The following is an 18,408-nucleotide window of genomic DNA, read 5'->3' on the forward strand; positions in this document are numbered from 1 at the left end:
TAGTTTGGAGTAGGTGTAAGATAGAAAAACGTTCTGAGTATGTGTGTACAGGTTAACATACAATGCTCCACTTAATACCAGCATTCACTAAACTGTGATGCTCTTAGGGGGCACAAGCAGGTGCTATTCCTGGCTATCTCTGCTTGGCAGCTGCAGACAACCTTGAAAGGAATTTCAGTAATCCTTGTAACAAACCTGTCTAAGCAGGAAATCTGCTGTTCTTTTCTTTCCAGCAATAGGGTCCTGGAGACCAGGGCCTGAGGAAGCTTAGCTCAGGTTGTGGTGTCATGAGATTGACTGAGCCAATCTAACAACTCACTGCCACTGGAAGGAGAGAGACTTCCTTTTTTACCCCTGCTCCCAGCTGCACAGCCTGGATACCTTGCATGGCCTCTGGTACCCACTGGGAACACAACTCACTGATCTGAGGACATTCCCCCTCAACCCCAATAATAAAAAAATTCCCAACCCAAAAGCCCTAAATGTTTTCTCTTCAGAATCTGGGTAGTAGCTGGGAGCAGGAAAGGGTTGAGCAGGGACACTGGTTTTGGTATCCGAGACAAAGATAGTATTTGAAGGCAACTGGATTTGGGTGTCCATGATGTGCTTGATTCAGAGACACTGCAGAGGGGTACTCTTACTGCTTGCTTCTGAAGTATGAACAGTGGGCTATGGACTGATGAAAAGAGGGGGCTATATACCACTCCCAGAAGTAGTGGGTCTCCCTATGGGATGGGGAAGGGAATCAGTCCTGGGAGCATATTGCCTGACAGTTGCAGGGAACAGAATGGGAGACGCGTCCAGGAGAAGGCAGTTAGAACAGGCATGGTGCTGAAAGCATGAGCAGAGCTGACAAGGCTGGTGGAAAGAGAGGCAGTGGCTGCTGGAGCCACGCTATCTTCTCTCGTCTGCTTACCACCCAACACTGGACTCCAAAGACAAGTGGAGAGGTAGTGATGGGGTCCCAACCGCTGTAGAGTTCATGTGCCAATCTGTCCAGAGCTTGCAGTTCTTTATCCAGAGTAAGCCAAGACTCCTTCAATCTGTCAAAACCCTTTTCCTACTGAGAAAGTAGTAGGGAAGCTACTGATTAGTGCTTACACATGTATCTTATTCTGATGGTTCCTCCAGCTATCCATAGATTCAAGATCTTTGGATTCCAGTTGTCACTTGTGTGTTTTCCAGATGAGCTCCTATTATTTAGTCTGTAGGGTGTTGTCCTTTATTTTCACCTCTCATACTTTCCTACTTTGCAGCTGGTCAGGTTTTGAGTTGGTTCCAACAATAATTTGCCCAGCAATCATAAAACTTTCTGTCAACAGTAGTTTATTCTTTAAAGAAAAGAAACCTAAATGGCTTTGGTGCCTTATAGGTTATCACTGAAGAGACTAAGTTTTGCAAGTGACTTGCCTGTTTGATGTTCAAGCCTACTGTGAGCTAAAGCCTAGTATTAACTTCCATCTACCTTCTGTGGTTTTAACATAGCTCAGATTTGCAGCCCTTTGCCTTCTGTTTACATCTTCCTGTTTCACCCCCTGTTCCTCTGCAGCAGCATGTCTTCCGGGATACATTCCACAGTAACATGTTCCTAGTTTGAGGATTACTTCTGTAAACTGAAGTCCTGCAGCAGTCTCACAAAGAAGTGATGATTTTAAGTGATAAGGGATTTGCCTGAAACTGTGACTATGATTCTGCTTTCTGTGCTTCGTGTTTACTTGTGTTATATTAGTGCAAATGAGATCACAATGAGATTGTGGATTTAGTGTTTATATGTAAGTGCATTTCAAAATCTAGAGAAAAAACTTTAAATTTTGAATTTTGTCTCTCCCTTCCTACGTAAGGCAAGTATTTCTCTAAAATTAACCTAGTTTAGGTAAATGATCAGTTATATGAAGCATCTGTCTTAAAAGATATACATTCTATCTTCATGTTGTGCTAGAACATATCCATGAAGTCTAGAAGTGGAATAAAATTTTTAATTTTTCATTGTTTGTAAGGTTACATAATTGGTATGTTCTCTGCCCCTCATTTTAATTGAGGGATAGATAAATGAGTTGAATGGAAAATTAAAAAAAAAAAAATCTTTGATCCCAGTTATTTGCAATGTAAGTCTATTATCTAGCTTTATTCTTTAATGTGCATTAGCAGATCTTTTCCTGTGAAACAAAGGGTGACCTAAGGTATGGAATGAAATGATGTATAGGATCTATCTTGAAAGTACCATATTTAATATAATTTTCATTTCTTTTATAATCCCACATTTTCATGTAACAGACTGGCCACACATAAGAAATGGTAAAGCTCACTCTTGTGGTATAGTAAGAGAAGTGCAGAAGCAACAGTCCTTTATTCTTCAGTGACTTTTGTTTGCACATAAACATTAGAAGTGACCCTTTAACATACTTCTTTCTGTAGATGGATCCTTGATATTTACATTCTTCTCTCGATGAACATGGTTTCTTTTGTTCTGTTTTTCTTTCTGTGGTCTAAGGAACTTTATGGGATTGATGCAGTGCACTATCAGGCTGCTGGACAGGTATTGATGCTTACAGCACCACTAACCAAAGCTGCTTTACTAAAACTCACTGGTTTTTCATCAATCATGAAGTTACGAATGCAGCCAATGAAGGAGTTGCGTGTAGACAGGCTGGATGTTAGCAGAGACTCTGGAAGAAGCAGATTTAAAAAAAAAATAAAATTAGAGCTCATGATGACCAAAATAATCAGCTTGGTGGCAGAATTTTTTCAATTTGCTGCTAACTGCAGCTCTGCTGAATCTTCTGTGGATCTTTTAAAATGTCTGGCCTACTGCCAGTGTCCTAGAGACCATCAGAGTAAGTATGAGGAGTTATCTACATCTATGTAAAACTCTTGATACTGCATAGTCAATAGGGGCCCAGTCTTGCATTTTTTGACAACTGCATTTTCTTTTAAGTAACAGAGTAGATGAATCCCAGGGTGCATGTTTGTAATTTCTTTTAACATTACATGTATTGTCATCTGTGTCTGATCTGTTAGTTTGCATTTAGTTTACTGTATTTACATGGTATTAGTTAGTATTGTATCTTGTTTGTTGTCATGAAGTTCTTTGTAAGATTTTTCTGTGCCAGGGTGATAATAGCATTATAGAGCCAATATATGGCATTGCTTTTGTGTTCTATAATTAATGTAGAAATAGACGGCTCTATTATGAAGCAGAACAGCATTTGTAATTACCACTTTATATTACCTCTCTGGGATAAGTTCTGTCCTAATAAAATTCCAGTTTGGATTTAAAGAGTGAACAGGCATCTGCACATAGATTTTATTATTCCCTTTAGGCTCATTTTTTCCTCCTGGTAGTGTGGGATGGATGAGAACATCATGGACTCAAGCCACTAATCCAAGATAAGCAATATAATAAATTTTGTAGTTAGAGCTGTTCATGATTGACATGCAAGGCACAGAGAAATAATGCTGCATGTTTTCAATGAGAAATGTACAGGAGATGACTTAAAAATTGAATCACGTAGTGTTGATTACAGTTTGTATATGAACCCCAACAGAGTAGCTCTGTCTGTTGAATAAGGGAAGTAAATGTAGTAATCTTGGCCCACACTACACAGATGGTCTGTGAGTCACAAATTCACATTAGCAGACATCTGTGCAATAGAAATCACTAGTCAGAAAAAGAATTTTCATGTTTTGTCTCATGTTCAAAGACACCATTGCTTGAAGAAGAGGGAAGAAGCCTACCAGCCACAAAACCTTGAGACTCCAGTTACAGTGACAGTGAGTTTCCAACCCCATAAATAAATAAATCACTTCTTAAAAAACAGTAAGCCCACACTGGAAAGTAAAATGGAAAAAAAGTGATATTTTTTCTAGCTGGCTGACTTCTCTACTGAGTCCATACCTGACCATCCAGCAACTGTGAATGTTTTAATTTCAATGAAGCAGCACTTTTTTTCTTTGAGAACTTGAGGCAGAACATTTCTGATCAGCTCTTGAGCCTTTGAATTTTACCAGGTTGTTCACATGAGATATGTTTTGTTCTTTTTTGAAATGAAAATGAAGTCTCTATGCTTCCTCTGGAAACTGTGTTGAAATTTGAGAACAACTTACCACAAAGCTGCCAAAAACTTACCTGGTACACCTCCAATAAACACTGGCTCCCTGTGGTCAGTTGCCTTTGGATTTAGTGGCCCTACAACATGATTGACTTCAGAGTCTACATCCAGCTGCACCACATTAGCATCTCTAATAACTGAAAGGAGAACAGGGATCAAGAAGATTGTAAGAAGTAGCACATAAGTCTTCTATGACAGACAGGAGTTATCTGATCTGAGTAGTTTGATTTAGTGTTTGCTAGGTTGGGTGTGAGCCATCAGTGACAGTATGTGGGCAAATTCTGGCATAGAGCAGGGCCAATGGAAGATATAGTGTGGGAGCAAGGGTGCTTTTGAGTGGGGCTCTTGATTGCCAGCATGTGTGTCTAGGCTGCAGGGTATGAGCATACAATGGTGTGTGGCTTAGAAAAACCGTTTGCCAAATCATTCCCAGTAGGAGATGTACTAGAATGCAGTGAAGTTTCCTCCTTGCTTGTGTGCCTGGGTTTCCATCAGAAGGAAACCAGAATGCATGGGGAAAGGGTGCACACTCATATCTCTTATGAATGTGATGCTGGGAGATAGGCCAAGTCAGCACCTAGACAGGAAGGTAAGGGAGTTCAAAGTACCTTAGGTTTAGAAGTACTTTCTGACTTTCATACCCAGGAAAGGATGGCTGTATGGCATAGAGGCAAAATCCTGTCTGTAGACATCTCTCTGTGTGAGGCAGAGGCTCCCCAGATCTGTCCTGTTATTTGACCTTTAAGGGCAGCATATACTTGTGCCTACTACATTCTACCAACTTATTTAACCTCTAATTGGGAAAAGAAGAATATCATCTGGTATAGGACTTAGGAAAGGTTGCCAGCATTTCAGTTAGGCTGTCTTGTGTTCTTTGAACAAGGAGCTTCCATCTTTGCTTGTTCTTTGTAGGAACTTGTGCTTGTCCTCCCAGGAAGCTCTATGGTTCCTGTATCTAAGGGATGAATATGACTATGTCTTTCACACAAACTTATGTCTTGACAGGTGAAAAGGAAGAACTGAGAATATGACCCCATTCCCTGTGCACTAGCCCGTGGAGATGGTTGTCTGGAGGGGAGAACTGGGCTCTGTCACCTTACTTAGGGGATGATCATGTCTTACTGACCTGCAATTCGGTGCCACCTCCCATCGCAGAGACTCTGTTTCAGTGTCACTGAAGTTGAAAAATCCCTGATTCCATTATTTAGTTTCACAGTAACCTGGGGGAAAATAATGTAGTTGCCACTGTAAACCCCTTCCTGTTCTCTTTTTTCCTTCTGTTGTAATAATGCTGTATTCCTCACTCAAAACATGCCTAGTATGTAAGTGAAAGAAAAACATGATTTCATGAAATTCTTTAAAATAAAGCACCTTTCTAATTCACAGATTTAGTGGTTTTGGGTTTGGGGTTTTTTTTTTTAGATTCAATAGTTCTGCAACATTTCTGATTTGAACTCAAGGAAGAGTTCAAAAAAAGATTAAAAAATAACAGCTAATTTCACTCAAATTTTCTAGTACTGCTACTCTATAATTTCCTGTGTGGTAAATTGGTGTTTAGAGGCATCAGATGATGTTTTGGCATCTTGCTAGCCACTTAATAAGGAAAACAGTCATGAAAGACCTAAGTATAAACAAACAGACAAGATGTGAGAAAGAAATAGATAGGGAACTTAAGAATCACTTTTAAGTTACTTGTTCAAGCTTACCAGCAAATCTCTGGCAGAGCTAGAAAGTGAACCTAATTCTGAATTTTGCACCTCTGCTTTATGTGGGTTACGTGGATTAATATCTTTCTGCGTGGAAATGTTACAGCAGTGGCAGAGCAGTGCTGTGTCCCTGTTGCGGGGCACAAGATTGCCAGTGGTGATTGTCAGAGAACTCCAGAGTGTAGCCACTTAGGCTTTTCAAATGTCTAAGTTGTCCCTGCTAATACTGACAACTTGTTGACTGAAAATGTTGCAAGGAAACAACTTCTATTTAATTTTAGAGGATCTCTGTTTCATCATAGTTGTAACTAAGAAATTTTTAAACTTTTTTCCACAAGGGCACCAGCAAACAAAAATGAAATGATCCTCATGTTCTCTTTTATCCACCCTTGGACAGAATATATAGTAGTGATTAAAGCAAATACAGAATTGTGAGAGAAAGTGGCTCCTTAATAAATCCCCCAGACAAGCTGTACTGATAGAGAGAGATGCGTACATTTAAAAAATGAATTAAAAATGCTGGTTGTTCTTATTTGTCCAGCAAAAATGTTTTCACAAAACAGTCTTTGGTAATGCATTCAAAGAGAGCAGTTGGTTAATGGTAAAAAACACAGATGCTTACTAAGAAGATAACTGGCGTACCTGTTGCATTGACAAGCAGGGAAGAGCTGCTTTTCAAGGGTGAATTTTGTTTATGAATTGCATATGCGTTATGCAGGAAGTGAGGTTTGAAGCAGTAAGTGAGGCAGTATCTTTTGTTAGACCAACTGATACAGTTGGAAAACCAGGCAAGATTCTGGACATTGCAAACCTTCCATCAGATCTTTACATAGGGAATACTAGGCTGGACTAGTTGTATACAGATTCAACCTTTAAAGGTGACATGATACACAGCAATACAATGTGCTTTAGGAAGTTCTTTGTTAATTCATGAAGGACTAACTACAGCTATAAGAATGGGCTTTATCTTACCTAATCAGCTGTCAAAAGTTAGGTGCCTAACTGAAGCACATGTTCTATCTATGGTCAATATAGAAAAATAGATTCTCTGAATGACAGCTGACTTACTTAGTCACCTATATTAGGCACCTGCCTTAGGATAGGATGAATCACCGTGTTAAACTCTCCACTCAGTCGCTCTACTGTAGGTTCCTGTTCTTTTAAGAGAGGTGACAGCATGTTTCCTGAGATGTTGCATTTCTAACTGAGGTACAGCCAGCCTCACTTAAATACCCTTCTGCTTTGGTTATATAGATAGATATTGGGTAGTGCATTGCAGTGGTCAAAGAATATCCACACTGCTTAGTCTCTTGACTATGCCCTGAGTTTCTTTTCTGCAAAAAGGAAAAAAAAAAAAAATTTCCCCTGCTCTAAACCTTTGCTTGTTTTGTCCACTTAGACTGCAACTTATTACTGTATGTGTGCAATGCATAGCATGAAGGGATCCAGATTTTAGCAATGAACATAATAAAAAATAGCAACAGCAATAACTATCTGGTAAGTTCATTTCAGACATCCCCCTTTCAAAAAAGAAAGCCTTACAAAAATCCAGAGGCTCTAGAAACCAGATCAGCAGACAATCAGAATTTTCCCTTTCTCTCTCTCCCCATCACACACATGTATGTTAAAGGAAGAAGAGTGAGCACAACTCAGACTTCTCTTTTAACAAACGAGAAATAAAAATTCATCAACAGTTACCTTACTTGTAACTGTTACACATTTTTAATGTGTGGATGAAAGAGCAGCACCAAAGAGTCAGTGCTCTTGCTTCTTTTCAACTGCTCATTAAATATTTATAATTGGTATCAGTAAAGTGATCTGATTTTGTCCTAGGTGTTATTTTTTGTATTTTGAAATAAATATCTGGGTTGCCTAATCTAAGCAGTTAATATATTTAGGAGAGAAATAAGAATCAGTTAATGGCAAATTTGTAAGACAAAAGCTGCATATAGCAGAGCCCAAGTAGGTAGGAGAGGAACCAGTCAAAGCAGTAGAGGAAATAGCACTTTCATTATACCTGTCCATTTCTCATGTGCATATTCAAGTACTCTCCATTCACGCTGTGACCATGCAGTAGAATTCCTGAGCTGCTTCGGGGACGTATTTCAAAAACAACTTCAAATTTCAGGCCTAAACTGAAGGATTCATCTGTGAGGTAAAAAGAATAACATTCTTTTTGTACTGAGTTAGTGATGAAATTGGACATTTATTCAAAGTCAAAACAGAAATTCAAAGCCCAGGGTGGAACTTACTTATCCTGTCATTGAAATTATTGAAACATGTGCCAATACACATACTTGAAGAGATGGCATGGTGTGCTGTCAATGACCCATTTCAACTTTTGTTTTGATTGTTTGCTTGGAGTACTAATAAAGGTTTCTTTATTTTCCCATTATTTAAAAAAATGTATTTTGTTTAAAAATATTTCTTAGCAATGAAAGGGACAGCAGAAAGTAAATAATCTGTATTTTTTAGCAGTTTCTTATTGTGCAATTTGGTAGACATTCAGCAGTCTTTATACAGTGAGTGGGAGTTCACATGAGCTTTGATGATTCAGTAGAAGAAACTCCCTTTTTCAATCTGGTGGCAGGCCAGGGAGCAAATTAGAAACACTGTCTAATTCTTCTTGGTGTTGCCAATGCATAGGGTTGTGCAGTTTCCTTTCCTGTTCAGATCAGAGCCTATGTGACCAAAAACCCCTCATAAAACACGTCCTGGAACATAACAGGCCTAAATGACAGAAACGATGTATTCTGCCATGCTGTTCATTGTCAAGACATGCAGAAAGCCTTTCCTTAGGATTTTTGCATTACATGTTGTTTTAGTAATTAAAAAACTAAGGGATGACTATTTGCTGGTGTGCTTGGTCCTGGCCACATTGACTTCTGTATGTCTGTAATAATTTTTCCCATATTATAATCTGTTCCCCTGTGAAATTATTCTAATTATTTGAAATACATACATACAGATGTATTTATGTAACAACTTGTTAAGTTTCATGGTGACATTGTAACCTGTCAACATCAGCTGCTTACCACAATAATGATCTGTATCTAGTAATCCTTACAGCTCCCAGCCTCAGAAATTACCACACCCTTTAGTAAAATATGCCATTCTGAAGCACAGTGAATACTACAGTCTTATTATGCAATACATTTGTTTAGTAGTGTATTACCAAGGACGACATATCCTCCTTCTGATGAAAAGTATGTTCCTGCTTCTGATGGGCCTTCAAAGCAAGGCGTTACACTAAATGTCTGTGAAGCTGAATTAATTGATCTTCCATTGAGCTGTAAATTGCTGAGACAACCACTGAAACTGTAGACAGAGTTAATCTGAGGGGGGGAAAAAAAGCATGATTAGTAGAGAAGCTGCTTGTGGAAGGAAATAAACTCTTCTGTCCTTATTTGTACTTGTTTTACAAGCTGTAAGGCTGTGGTTGTCTGGTGCTGCATCAATTTTGAATAAAAAATAGTTTCCAGAGAAAAGAAGCAGGACAGATACTTTTCCTAGCCTCTCGTATCTCTCTGATGACTTCAAGGTAACTCCAACTTGTGTTGTTTCTCAGACAGTCCTTACTGAACTGTGAGAAATAAAGTGCAACTAGAGCAAGGCAGTGTTATACGTACCTTATAGCCTCAAGGCAGGACAGGGGTCTACTTTTTCTGAGTAGTGTATCTATCTTGTTAGGCACATAACACTAAAGATTATCTTGAAGGAGACTTGATTATGTTCATTTTTGCTTTAACACTCCTTTCCACGTAATTCAGTATCAAGATGTAGAGCAGAATCCTGACTTCTAGGTACTGTCTTAAAACAGAGATACTAAGCACTAAAATCTCTCCAAAACTCATCTGTATCTCAAACCTTAGGGTGAAACTGATCTCACCTAACTTTACCTGTCTCATCTAAGCTTGGATGTCACTAGGATTTCTCTGTTCCTCAGGGACCATTGGCTTTCCAGTTGCTGCTGCAAGTCTATGGAAGTCTAGCCCAGCTACTGCCAGCCGAGCCCTGCAGGAACTTTGCTATCCACTTGAACTGAGCTCCATGCTCCTCAGCATGCTGAGGATTCAGATCATACAGTCAGCTTTTGCACTAGCTGTACATAGAGGTATGGGATGATGTAATGGGTGTCTGCTTTACCTGGATATTTTTTACAGCTTTTCCGGGAGCTACACCCCCAATATAGAGTGGTTCAGTGACTTGCCAGGTATTAGCATTGCTGCTGAAAGGTTCTTCCAGTACTCGGAGACCATCAATTATCAAGCGACCAATATTTTTGCCTCTAATAAATATCACCTAGAAAGGGAGGAAAAAAATTTGGAAGATTACTTTAATCTGTTGAGTGAACACTCCTGTGCAGTGGAAGAAGATAAGAAATTTGAGAAGAAAAGCTTGTGAGTGATACTCTACAAACCTGTTTCATTAACTGCCAATATTCTTTGCTGGACAACCCTCTCTTTTCAAGTTCATGTAAAGGCTAGATAGTAAAACTGTTCTTTCTTAACATTTTGGTGTACAAGGCAGAGGTAGTCAAGGTGTCACAAGGTCTACTGATATCTGACCATCTTATATTCACATATATGATCCATTGCTACAGTGTTATCACTGTTAGCATTTTCATGTTCTTCACCAGTTTTATGGTCTGGATTCATCCAGCCTGCTTTAAACACTTAAATGCCCAAGTTAGGATCTTAGTAACTGTAGACTTCCTCTGTAGTCAGTGAGGAGGGAGAGGTACCTACAGAGGGAAATTCACCTTGACCCCTAAAATTGGCTTTTTATTTTCATAGACTACAGAGGGAGACTAAGACAGCTGTGCTCCTTGCTTAGGGACTTCAAAGAAATTTGCTGAACAAAATTATCCTAGTCCTCCCTTTCCTAGCTAACTTAACTCTTAATTGCCTCACTGTTCTGCTTGTTGCCATCACTTCTGTTCAGCTGTTAGTGTTGGGAATTGCTGGATTTTTATAACTGACATACTTTCCTGTCCCTAGTTAATGACTTGATAAAATGCCACATGGAAGATTTAAAAACATTGGCAGAAGTTTCTCAACATATAAGTGTGGTTATGAACACACAAATGAAAACTTCCTGAGCTGTCACATCAGCAGTGTCTTTACTACAGCCTTGATAGCATGTGCCATCATAATGATTGCTTTCTTTTACTTACATTGTGCCAAAGGCCATCATTGTATTTCTCTTGGCTCTTAATCCTTATCTTCTGATGACCAGCATTAAACATAAAAATGAGTCGGCCATGAGCAACGAAGAGGGCCATGAAGTTGGTCTCTTTTTGATCCGAGACGTAGCAAATCATTCCATGAGATGAGTGAGTTTTCAGACTGATAGAGAACTGAGCTCTGGCACATAAAAACACAGTATTAAAATTATAGCAGATATAACTGACTTAAATCAAACTGCAGCAGAGGAAGACTGAGATTTGCCTCTCATCCAAAGGAATATACATCTCCTTTATGGAAGTTCTGTTTCTGAGAAACATTCTGTACTGGATTTTGGAGTAGAAGTCAAAGTTGGAGAAGAAGCTGCCTTGCAAAGAACTTGTTTTCAAAAATTAAAATCTCTGGAGTGAATAAAATCAATACAGACCACCAATAACTGACACTATACACACTACATTTCCATTCCTGTTGAACAGCAGTGTTGGGGGACTTTTTAACTGTGACAGCATGGATGCCTGACAGTTCACAATTCTTTATTGTTATTCCAGACTTACTGCTAAGCTTCTCCTTCATTGTAGTTCCTTGTGAAGTCCAAGACAACATGGCAAGTTATATTGACTTGGTTTGACACTGTCAACAGTGAAGATTTCTTGAGTCATTGGTATTATTGCTTTGGGTCTAAAAAATGGTAAACCTGTACTGGTGTAGGACAGTGCCAGAACTGATAACTCCTGCTTCTCATGTCAGGTGACTAGCCTAGCTTCCATTCGTAGTATTGCCTGAAGGATCTCTATGTTCCCCATTGCATGTGTGTACATTCCACACACACTTTAGGCCCTTGCCAATATCTGTTGTTTTAAAACATCACAAGTCATTGTTTTTTTGAAATGCACATTAAATGATGAAGCTGTAATAACAGTTGTAAAACAAATATGTCTTGTAGGGATGAAGAGACATATTAAAGTTTGGGTTTTCCTTCTTCATATGGGCACCATCAGGACTGCCCTACATGAAACACTATTGAATTAAAACAAATGTAATGCTTTTTTTATTTAAGTCAGGAAATAGCACTCTTCTTTTCTGAGTTAGTCTGGTCTGGTATGCTTCCAGGAAGTGCTATGTTGTTGAATTTATAGTCTTTCATGGAAAGTATTAAACCAAAATCCTTTGTTGGTCATAACATACCATATGGCATATTCTGTGGGAGCCTGAGAATTAAAAGTCCACAATATCTGGACTCATTATTTATGGTTTGAATTGGACATGGTTTTCATAGCTTTATGTCCTACTGCACTGTGTAGATTCCTAACCATTAAATAGCTGACAAGGTCCACTCAACACGTAACTGCTTCATTTCTTGGTAAACTGTCATGTTCTTTTCCAGCTCTGCTCTAATGCCATTGCTTCTTGTGTAAAGAGACGAAAGGTGCATTGCTTGTACAGAACTAACATCCTCAACGTCTTCATACAAATAGGCAAGGAGACACATTTTGTTAATATATGTTGCAGAAGAAGACTGCACAAGAGGGTTGTAACTGGAAACACATTCTATTTATTGCTGAAACACCTTTTAATATATCCTAACAACATGCTCTATACAAAAATTGGCCTAAGATACAAAGGAAAAAGCCAGGGTAACAGCAGAAATGTGTCCCTTTTTTAAATTTGAAATACATCTTTCTCCTCCTCAGTATATGTAATTTTTATTTCTAAGGTCCCTTTACCTTTGACTGAAATCCTTTGGCATGTGATCAAATTCTTGCCGGCTGTTTGCTGTTCCTCCAAACTGATATGCATGTTCGGTTGCCTTGGGATTCATGGGCAAGTGGCACTGAGGGTCTCTTTGCATATTCACTTCTTGATATAGGTTTTTGAGGCCAGTTGAAGGCTGTGAAATCTTGTCTTTATCTCTTCCCACCTTCATAGAAAGAGAACCATTAACCACAAATTTTAACTAAGATTGGACATAATAAAATAACAGTATCATTTATACCTAAGCTAGTAATACATTTTTTTCCTTATAAAAATAGCAGGAATGGTTCCAAGTCAAATTTTCCTTGAACAGATCTACTATAGATGCTGATTTAGGGCAGAAAAAGGGATAAACAGAATACTTGTGTAGCTAACATAATTACAATTCAATTCTTTTGCTGTTCTCCTAATTTAATCTTTTCCTCTCTGCTTTGATGATATCAGATATACTATAGGCATAAGATGACATGCTTGGACTAAAAGTTCTGCATGCTGGAAGAAGGGGGTTCTTTCACATTTATATTAATGCATGCTAATTGTACCCAGTAGAGAGAGCCACACAGATGTAGCTGAGAATAGAAGCAACCTTATTGCCTTTAGGATATAGAAGAAATCAAGAAGGCTTGTTTCTGCAGTACTTTTTTGAAGATGTCATAAATTTTGTTTTACAGTTCTAGCAAGAGAGAATGATGCAAGTGTAGGCCAGATAGACTGAGTCAGGGATGCAGTGATGGAATATGTAAAGAACAGGATCCTTTCCTTCATATATGTGAAATAGTCTTCATGTGGTACGTTTTGGATCCATGATTTGGAGAATTCCCAATCGTGGCACAGTATGTATCAACTTTGGAAAACTCTAGGGTGCTACTGGGGCAATTTGTAGCAAACCTTTTTATTACGGTTTCCTTTGGCTTTTGATGAGTTTTTTCCTTTCTTATGGAGAAGAGCAACTGGAGGAGATTCAACAGGGCATCCATACAAAGAAGTCTGAACTTTCTCAGAGTACTGCTGGAAATCTTCCACTTCAACCTCTCGATCCAACCTGTGTTTCAAAAAGGGGATTACAAGAAAAGCTTTCTTCCAAGCATTGGAATTGTCTTCGTAAAAATCACAGAATTTTACATTTATGGTTTAAAAGATGTTTGGATGGGCTTTTTTTTCATTCTTGGATCATGGATAAAAGTACAGATTTATCAGTCAATGTTTGGGTAATGCAGGCAGCCTATACTACCTCTGCCTGTTGTATCCATGCTTACATAAACAGAGAGTACCAACCTGCAGCATCAAATTAACTTTAAAATCTTCTATATAAGAACATTTCATAAAGTGATTAAAATCAACAAGTTCTGACCATTTTCACATGACCAAACTCCTAACTTTCCCAGCTTCTGTGAGATGCCTTAATATCATTTTGTTTCAAAGGCAGAGCTGAAAGCTACATAATATAAATGTAAATTACAGCTATGCAAATTATACATTGCAGCAGCAGCATTAGCAGGTGCAGTACTGAAAGCTAATTTACATCAAGTTATTCCCACTTTAACAATAGATTAACCTAGCAGGTCTGTGCCCACAGATTCCATGGCAAGTAAGGTAAGAAACTTATTCACACATACTGTCTAGCCTCACAAAATGAGACAGGGATTTTTTTTTTGTGACAATAAATCAATTCTGTTGAGCTACTATTCGAGCTGTCAGGCAGTGACTGCCTGGTAATGTGTTTGGGAAGATGCTACGCACCTAGTGAAGTAAGCGTTGCTTATGCAGCCAGTGAAGTTGGCTTGCTGCGTTCTGAGGGGAGAGCCGCCAAAATAAAACTTCTTGACACTGTCTGGGCTTTTCCCTGCTCTGTCCTTTGCTGGGTTCTTCTTGCTTTGTTTCTTGTCATCAACAGTCAGCTCATATCTGCAAAGGCAAAACATCCATTTTGTAGGCTAGTTTCAGAAACATCAATGCCAGTGGTTAGACAGCATATTACATGCACCCAAAATGCTCCACTCGGTGTATACATTACTGAATGGTGGTACTGCTCAAAGTCATGAGAAGACCTTCTCATTTCCTGCTATGCAACAGGTAGCAGTGCAATAACCCACTGGCAAAGTTGAGCTCAGAGGCCTATGGATTTAATAATATTCTGGGGTTAATTGTGAAGTCCAAAAAAATACAGTCCACTCAGTGAAGGTAGATAAACTAAGGGATTGCTAATAAATGGACGGAGCCACCGTTTGGGTAAAATAAGATCTAAACACATGCTAATCCTTCTTTATGACCCTATCCCTTTTTCCTCCTCTTTCATCACAATACATTGATGTTTGAGCTTATACAATGTTTTTTACCTAATTAATTTTGCAACACATTAATTGCTGCAGAAGTCAGGAAGGATTTTATTGCTTTAATAAGGAACTGAGTATAACTAAAGCATCAGATATTGATTTTGTTTGGCAAGTTCAGAATTCAGCACGCTCAGGGAAACATGACAGTGCCCAAGGCTATTCCAAGGCACCTTTTTGCACCTTCAACTTTTCAAACTATGTTTCTTGGAATCAGAAGTCAAAGGTACAAACCTCCATTTCCATTAGAAAACTGAGAATGACCTGGTTGTATCTGCATAGGCAAGATTCTTGAAGAAAGATGATTTGATTATTTGACCTTCTAAGAAAATTTTAAACATAGAAAATGACACTAAAACATACCAATAAAACAATGCTTTCAAGATTTAAAAATGAACATAGGGAGACTTATTCCCTACTGCTGTATTTAGTCTCACATTTGTGTCTGTCGATGCTAAAAAAATACTTTGAACACGTTCCACTTCATATATCCCGAATGAATGTTTTTTGTGAAGATGCCTCAATTACTTCAGGGTCAATTTCGGATTGCTTTAACAAATCAGAACAATCAATCCTGATGAAAAATGAATATCCTGCTAGTCTTTAATTATATTAAACTGCTTTCATACCTGAGGACAAAAAAGGACTAAGCTTTTAGAAAAACTATTATTTTAGTTTTACTAAAAATTACCAGCATCTTGTGCTCAGGCCAAGCTGGCCAGTTTTCAATAACATAGATTTTTGGCTTTGTATTTTCTTAACTGAATAGATCAGTTAAAAATATCACTTAAAAATCACTTTGGAAGTGAATATTAAATGATAATATGCTTTACAAGAAATATTTATATGCTAAAGGTAGGGAATAAAAGATGCTGGACAGCTTTACCTTTCTGGTGTGACAGAAGTGATGATGAAGTGGGTTTTTCCATCATTGTAATTTCGGTCTGGTGATTGAATTTTGGTTCCACTTGCATTTAAAACCACAGCACCTCTGTCCATAGAGATGGATAATACATCTGACTGGAATATAGACAAAAACATCTTCATAAGCAAGTGTAACACAGAAAAATTAACAGTTCTGTGCATTTTCATGTTGTATTTATTTTCCTTCCTGCTGTTTTCCCCATTTGTGCTTTATTTGCAGAAAGCTATACTGAGGAGCAAAACGGGATGATCTCATTAGAATTGATATTCTTGCTGGTTTTTAAGCCTGAATTCTGGGAGTTCTGGTGCTGATTATGTCTCAAGTATGTCACATGAACTCCTTCCATCTAACATGGCTGCATGACGTTTACATTTCATTTGTGTTTCTGGTACTCCTGGTACTGTATAGAGCAGCTGTTACTGCAAGATTCCTGCTGTCGTAAGACCAATACATTTTTTTTTTCCTAATTCCCTCTGATCAGACCAGTTCAATCACCCAAAATTATCTCAGAGATAAGATCTGCTATCTGGGTCAGGCATACGGGATCACTATGCCACATAGCAGGAATATTGTCTGTTCCATTAGAGCAAGCACCGCCACTGTGCACTGGTAGGAATCATCCTGTCTCCCACTGTCAAGTGCTAAGTAGCTGAACCTCCATTTGTTAAGTAGGGCACTTGGCACCTCATAGGATTAGAGCTTTTGATTTAACACCAGAAGTGGTGTGTGTAAGGCTTCATTTATGCAAACGATGTGGATAACTGACATGGTTACTGATTTCAATTTAAGGTAATACTCCAGGCTGTAAAATGTAAAAGTTCAGGAGTAGTTATCAGTGTCATACAGCCTTCCCTGCTGCCCTGCTGATGATCTTCTGCAAGTACAGCAGAACAGACACTCGGGGGTGGTTGCAAATGTTCTGTCATCTAAGCTCATGCTTGCTGCAGATATCAGTCTGAGCCTGCAGGATCTTGGAATCGCTTTGGCTCACACAACATTTTGGGAGTTCAAGTCCATGTTTCTGCCCATGTCACACCTCTGAGGGGGCATTTAGAACAAGGAGCCATTCTCCAGTGCAGCTTTTCCCAGTCACACATGGAGGTCTAAGTACCATCTGGGAATACAGACAGCTTTCTTATTGATTTCTGTCAACTCAGCGATGCTCAAAATACCATCCCACTAATTCAAACAAACTTTGTCTTTGCTTCTAGGGGATTGTGTCTGGATGGAAAATGTCAGGCCCTTAATACTATTTGTGCTTTGGTAGCACCTACAGGTCCAAATAGGGATTGCAGTACTGCTGAGCACAGCAAGACCCACTGTGCATTTCTGCTCTAAGGACTTTATTGAGCACAAGTGGATGCATATTAATTCTAGGCATATGATCAAATCCTCTTCTCAACATCAAAATAATGCCTAAGCATTGCTGTTTTTCATCTGTAGATCAAATGTGAACTGTGAAAATGAGGTCATCAATGAATGCTTCTATATTGGAGACTGCTTTCTCTATTATGAAACCATGAAGTGAGAAATTGTATTATTCCCCTAGTATTCTCCTGGGAAACAATGTGAAGATAAAATAAAACCAACTGTAAAGAAATATATACTTACTCCTTCAGAATAGTAAAACAGCAGCCCGTTGGGCTGCAATGTCCGGAAATTAAAGCCTCCTTCAAATTCACTAAAGAGGGATTCTTTTTGGCTTGATGCAATGAAGCTCTCTCCATTGAAATATGCTTTGCGGGACATCTGTGTATTAAATGAAACAAAATTACAAGTAAACCTCAAGAAAACATTCAAATCATAAAAAGAATGAGGCTATTTCTTTTTTTTTTAAAGATTCAGCCAGCTCAGTTCTATAAAACCTTCAGTTTTTCATGCATGTCAATGTAATTTATATAGGCTTTCTCTTGCATGCTGTGAAAATATTAAGAAAGTGTAGCCATTTTAGACAGTGTAAGCCGAATTGTTCTCAGTTTCCTGGGATTCTTGGCCTCATCCTAAATCTGCTGATGTTAGTGGGCCTGAAGACCAGAAGCAGAGGGGGCTCAAGCCCCTGTCTATGCTGTGTGGCACTGATTCACCATCCCAACATATTATATATTAGTTTGTGTGCTGCACTGAGTGCTGGGACGGGACGGGGGGGATGTTGGACATGGTAGTCTATAACCCTCAGAGTCTCAGGAGTAAAACTGGATCTGAGGTAGGACAAATTGCAGCTAGCTTCATTGTTCACAGCGGGTGAGATTGTGTGATGAGTTCTACAAGTGTTGGGCTCCTTCATCTCCACAGATTTGCAGCATGACTTTGGATAGACATGGCCATAGGATAAAGACCACAAACACTGTTTAGATTTACCAGCCTTGCATTGTAATGGACAAATGATGAATGATGGAAGGG

The 18,408-nt window shown here is 38.7% G+C and overlaps 1 protein-coding gene across 1 annotated transcript in view; it reads right to left on the reverse strand.

Moving 5' to 3' along the window:
- Window positions 1-2,097: 2,097 nt before the first annotated feature.
- Window positions 2,098-18,408, reverse strand: part of LAMA4 (laminin, alpha 4) — a 104,000-nt gene continuing 87,689 nt past the window's right edge. Inside the window, exons 27-38 of the mRNA XM_010561672.1 lie at window positions 17,620-17,757; window positions 15,970-16,103; window positions 14,494-14,658; window positions 13,642-13,795; window positions 12,726-12,919; window positions 10,992-11,181; window positions 9,962-10,117; window positions 8,991-9,150; window positions 7,833-7,963; window positions 5,236-5,329; window positions 4,127-4,246; window positions 2,098-2,666 (exon numbers count right to left, since the gene is read on the reverse strand). Of these exons, the coding sequence (XP_010559974.1) occupies window positions 2,521-2,666; window positions 4,127-4,246; window positions 5,236-5,329; window positions 7,833-7,963; window positions 8,991-9,150; window positions 9,962-10,117; window positions 10,992-11,181; window positions 12,726-12,919; window positions 13,642-13,795; window positions 14,494-14,658; window positions 15,970-16,103; window positions 17,620-17,757 (1,782 nt within the window). The 3' untranslated portion in view covers window positions 2,098-2,520. The remainder of the gene's footprint in view (window positions 2,667-4,126; window positions 4,247-5,235; window positions 5,330-7,832; window positions 7,964-8,990; window positions 9,151-9,961; window positions 10,118-10,991; window positions 11,182-12,725; window positions 12,920-13,641; window positions 13,796-14,493; window positions 14,659-15,969; window positions 16,104-17,619; window positions 17,758-18,408) is intronic.

Source organism: Haliaeetus leucocephalus, unplaced genomic scaffold, assembly GCF_000737465.1.
Source record: "Haliaeetus leucocephalus isolate CR32 unplaced genomic scaffold, Haliaeetus_leucocephalus-4.0 Scaffold149, whole genome shotgun sequence".
Lineage (NCBI taxonomy): Eukaryota > Metazoa > Chordata > Aves > Accipitriformes > Accipitridae > Haliaeetus > Haliaeetus leucocephalus.